The sequence below is a fragment of the Pinus tabuliformis genome, chromosome 2_2 (genome assembly GCF_031772625.1).
Source record: "Pinus tabuliformis cultivar Carrire ecotype Pingquan chromosome 2_2, CPIR1, whole genome shotgun sequence".
NCBI lineage: Eukaryota > Viridiplantae > Streptophyta > Pinopsida > Pinales > Pinaceae > Pinus > Pinus tabuliformis.
The window spans coordinates 53,990,566-53,995,982 of NC_142300.1; the positions used below are offsets into that span (position 1 = coordinate 53,990,566).

Sequence of the window (5,417 nt, forward strand, 5' to 3'; positions counted from 1 at the left end):
TTAATAATTTTTAGGGATTATTTGTTCTTTAACATTATATATATATATATATATATATATATATATATATATATATGAAAAATAGAGTATTGTCACTGTGCTCCCAAATTTTGTTATATATACATATATACATTATCAATGTTCATTATTGACCAGATTGTTCATTACCATTATTTTATGAATTTGCCTCCTCTATGGTCATACATGGTTAGAACATCTCACACCATTTTGACTTTGTGCCTGGCCTTTAAAGTACTATTTGCTCGGTTTTTTGGAATGGAAAAAAGGCAATATCTTATTATCATGGTTTAATAGAGAGTAGTTGGATTGTCAGTAAAATGTGAAAGAAAGAAAGAAAGAAATTATTTTAATGTCCACGAGGCTAAAGATAGCCTATGGGACAGATTGCTTCTTCATCTGCTTGATGTATTCGGCCCTTTTTCTGTGAAGCTTCAAAATAAATGCTCTGAGCTTCTCGACAAACCCCTTGCTAAATAGATTATCTCAAGAGCTACCTGCCAGCATATCTACATAATTTTCCCTGTTGTCTTTGAAGGCCTCACATTCTAAAATGAAATGTTTTTCTGTTTCCACTTTTCCAGAAGAACAAAAAATTCATACTCTTTCCTCCCACACTTCTTTTGGCCTTTTCCAGCAGCGTGTTTCACAATGGAGTTGATGAGAATTAGTCTGTAATTGAGCAATAAGAATTTTGGCTCTCTAAGAGATATTGGCTTCTTTGTATGCTTTTGGTTGATGACTATGAGTGGGATTAAACAGTTCAATATAGTACTTTTTCTTTCTTCCTAGCTCCTTATCCCAAGTACGCTTGTGGAACTTTTCCATAACAAAAGCTTTTATCTCTTTTATTTATGGGACACACGTCCAAGAAAATACCCCATTTACTAAACCATTTGTTATTTTGTTGCATCCAAGTTTTTTTCCTCTTACACAATCTATCACTAAAGACAACTTTAGACCACCTACCCTCTTCCATTTGCTGAATTTTTTTTAAGTACCTTATGACTCACACCATAGCAATTGCTTCAATAGGAGCAGCCTCTGTTTCACTTAACAAGATAGCATAAGGAACTACACTTTTAATCTTGAATTTGTTTGTAATCAAACGCTTCTAAATTTTCTCAATTTGTCTCCACTGCATGTCGGATGTACTGCTAGCCCATAGTTCACAACCATAGAGAATCATCAGAATCACTAGAAGCCCAAAAAGAGTTTGAGTGATTTTCTAGTTTCATGACTCTGCCTCTCTACACCTATTTTGAAAAGCATAAAATGCTTTCCAACCCCCAAAGTTCTTTTCTTTCTACAACCATTCCAACTTAGATTTTTGCGGAAGATATTTGTAATCTGCAGCTTCTTCCAAAATGTTGCCTTTAAAGTAGAACTTATGTTGGTTATGTTTTCTTTTTAGTGAAAATCACTACTTTCGTTTTGCTGATATTGACTTGCATCCCCACACTTCTACAAAAATGCTTAAGGGATAGTAAGTGCTCTTGCAAACCAAGAGTCGATTTAGCAATCAGAATAAGGTCATCTGCATACAAAAGAAGCCTTATAACAAACTTGCCCAAATAGATACCATCACCCCCTTGCGAATTTAATTGCCCAAACAGATACCATCACCCCCTTGTGAATTTACCCACTCCTCAAGCTTGTTGATTTATAAACTAAAAAGGGTAGGAGATAGTGGGCAACCTTGCTTGACCCCGATATCGCTTCTGAAACTTTCATAAATATCTGGTGAAGTTCTAATTTTGGCTTTTCCCTCTTCATACAACGTATGTACAAGTGCTCTCAAATGTTTAGGAACTCCAAGTTCCTCCATTATGTGGCAAAGCTTATCCCTAGGAACCAAGTCAAACGCTTTTCTTTTCTGAAATCAACAAAGCAACAAAAAAAACTTCTTCATTTTTCTCCCAAACTTTTGAGATATAAGTTAAAATTTATAAAAAGATAATAGTTGGATTTTATTGGATGATTGGTAAAGCTTTAAATTTTTAATAGATATTTATTGGTGTACGAAAACACAATTGCCAAACAAATATTTAAGGATAAAGTTTCTAGGAATTTTCAATGTAAAATGAATGTCAATCTATTTATTTGAGATTTCTGTATGAAATAGTGAGGTCAACATCCTCGGTTTTCACAAGACCTTCATTCTACAGAGCTACCAGCACAATTTTTTTATGCTAGTTTCTGTGATCCGATCATATCAGATCAAATCCAGAAAATATGAATAAAAAAGTGCAGAAAGCGTGGATGTACAACGAATATGGATCCATAGACGTCCTGTACTTTGGGCATTTCCCTGTGCCAAAGCCTGGGTTAGGCCAGCTTTTAGTTAAAGTCCGGGCCGCTGCTCTCAATCCTGCCGACTTTAAGTGGCGGGATGGCTTATTAAGAAACGTGCATTCCGAATTTCCGGTGGAGTAGTCTACCTAGGCGGTAGAATGGCCCGTTTTCCGTCACCGGCCGGAAAATCGTCCGGCTCCGGCCACCGGGAATGTCTCCGCCCTCCGCCACCCTCCCCTATCTCCGCCACCCTCCTTCTCCGCTTCTAGGTAGACTACTCCTCAGTCAATCAGCTGACATCGCCGGGACCCCTCTCCGTTACCGTCCGCTTAGCTCGCCTCCGTTACCGTCCGCCGCCTGCATTAATGTTATCGCGCTCAATTTCAATTTTGAACTACCGCCATACCCTCCCTCCCCTGCTTGCAGCACCTAGCAACCTGCATCTCAACATCCCCTGCTTCCACGCGCACACAGAACCACAGAAATCCCCAATTCACCGCACTGAGCATTTCCGGTGATCATCCTCAACTGTGGTCGAGCACCCTGTCCACCACCGAGCATCGACACAGCGAACTCCGCATCTTCAAGAATAGTGCGCTTTTCGGATGACCGGAATCTCCGAAAAGTCGCACTATAGCCTATTCCGTTTTCACTAGCAGAAGCAGCAAGGTGGTCAGTTTTCCACTACAGTACTGCAACTTCCTCATTTTTCCCACCTCCTCAAGCTTATCCTTCTGACTTCAGTTCCCATCCTGTGAATCCACCATCCAAACAGCTCGATGACGACAACCAAATTAGCCCAAGCATTGTTCTGATAATTATAATCCTGACAGTACATTTTTTCTCGCTTTAGTCTTCACGTTTTAATCAGATACTTGGCAAGAGCTCCCAATAGAGACTCCAACAGCTCAGGGGGCATAGGTGCAATCGAAGGGCAACTGCAGCAGCTGTTTCATCTCCATGACGCAGGGGTTGACCAGGCATTCATTGATGCATTACCAGTCTTTCTATACAAGGCTGTCAAGGGACTCAAAGAAGGTTCGGATTGTGCAATTTGTCTGCATGAGTTTCAAGCAGAATATAAGATACGTTTGCTTCCCAAGTGCAGCCATGCTTTTCATTTAGAATGCATTGAGACCTGGTTGTTATCTCATTCCACTTGCCCATTGTGTAGAGAAAGTCTGCTGCAGTATTTCTCAAATCTCCCCACTGCAGGTCCAGGCTTGAGATTTGAGTCAGGGGATGAAAATAGAGACAGAGAAGCTGAGGAACAATCCCATTTGCAGGACCATTTGGCGTTTTGTGGAGATATACAACAAGTGGGGATTAACCAGTTTCAATCTCAGGCCCCTCAAGGCCCAGAAGAGCCATGTAATCTTCAGGTGCAGGATAACAACGAAAGGGGGAAGGTTATGGTAATGCCTATAAAACTTGGCAAATTTAGGAATACCGTAGATAGTAGAAAGAGTGAAACAGGAAATGTTCCAGGAAGTAGCAGGGACGTTCGGAGATGATACGTAGTCATAGCGGTTGCCCCTTGTAGAAGGCAAACGGCCATTAGACTACTATTGACACCAGGGCATAGACATGCTTTCTCAGAATGCATACCACAATATGCAGAAATGAGCCACAACCAACTGACTCCTTCCCCGGACTTTGTCTCTGAGAGCAGAACATTAATCAAGGTCAATCAGTCGCATACATGGAGAGATGGAGATGCATTTGTGGATATAGATCTGGAAAGTGAGGGTCACAGGACGACTGAGGTAAACGAGAGAAACGTTGAGATCAGCAACAGTAACAGGTGGCGTAAAATGAATACAGGGGAACAACCAGGATCACTGGAGAAGTTGGGTCGTTCGAGGAGAGCTTTCTCTTTCAGATTAGGTGTATTAGGTGATGTCAAACCTAGGCAACCGGGGCCAATAGACGCTCAATGTCTGAGACAGAAGTATTTGCAGGATGGAAGGATGATGCCGGTCTTATAAGGGAGGCCAAGGCCAAGGCCAACTTGAATGTGTGTGAAGTTGTGAACCAATACCTGATAGGGAGAATTCCAGTACAGATTATACAACAAGCACCAGCGAGGTCACTGCATCTTTTGGGATGAGGACTATCAATTGGTTAGTGGGTAGACAAAAACGAGCAGTTCCTCCATCTGCATCTGCAACATGGTATGTGGCAGAACAAAAGTGATTTGTATTAAAAACGAACATGTTTTGTCATTTTACTTTTTATCACCAAAAAAAGTTTCCATTCCTGCAACTGTCTCTCTTCTTGAAAGCCTTACTCTCTGTCAAAGCACTATTTATTACATATACTGTACATCAAATTTTCTATTCCAGTTATCTGAAAAATATTAAATATCTTTGTAGCTAATGATTTTAAGAAATTTGTTATATTGCCTTGAAGCACTATTTTTTAAATATATCAATGTATCATACATCAAATTTTCTATTCCAGTTAGCTGAAAAATATTAAATATGTTTGTATGTAATGCTTTAACAATTTTGTTATATTGCGTTGACTTAGATACTAAGTAGTCAGCCATATCATAGCTATTGTCGATTATTGAAGTGTATGCTTTGGTTGTTTAAAACATCTGAAAGTTATCCTCTTGTTGACTGCATGTAAAATTTGTTTACAGCAGGCTGAGGGCAGTGGAACGAGTTATACAAAAACATATATAGTGAGTAACAACGAAAATCCAATTTTCATAATCGTGGTCATTTATTTTTATGCGGTTTTGTACATTATAACAAATCTGCAAGTAAATGATATTAGTTTTTGAATTTAAATGTATGTTACTGTTTGAATTAAAATGAAGCAGGTTGTTTTTCATCATATTAGTGTAAAAAATGATTTTGTAGGGTCGTTTTAAATGAATTTAAATGAATTTGGTAAAAAAGTTGAATGTTGATAAGTCAAGCTATTAAGTTTAGAAGGAGAAATATTTGTTCAATTTATATATGGAAACAAACAAATATTGTATCTCAATATAAGAGTTGGTCTAGTGATAGATTAAAAATGAGATGTCAAAGAAGACGATTTGTTAGATAAACTATTAGTCATTCATGTTTGGGTAAAGAAAAGGTAATAAACAA

General features: G+C 38.7%; 1 protein-coding gene across 1 annotated transcript; it reads left to right on the top strand.

Annotated features, from left to right (window-relative positions):
* The first annotated feature begins 2,253 nt into the window (after positions 1-2,253).
* LOC149191447 (RING-H2 finger protein ATL13-like) lies at positions 2,254-3,827 on the top strand. The gene is made up of 2 exons (XM_089406654.1): positions 2,254-2,450; positions 3,185-3,827. Exons 1-2 carry the CDS (start codon positions 2,254-2,256, stop codon positions 3,825-3,827), a joined length of 840 nt encoding a protein of 279 aa, XP_089262780.1.
* The last annotated feature ends 1,590 nt before the right edge of the window (positions 3,828-5,417 follow it).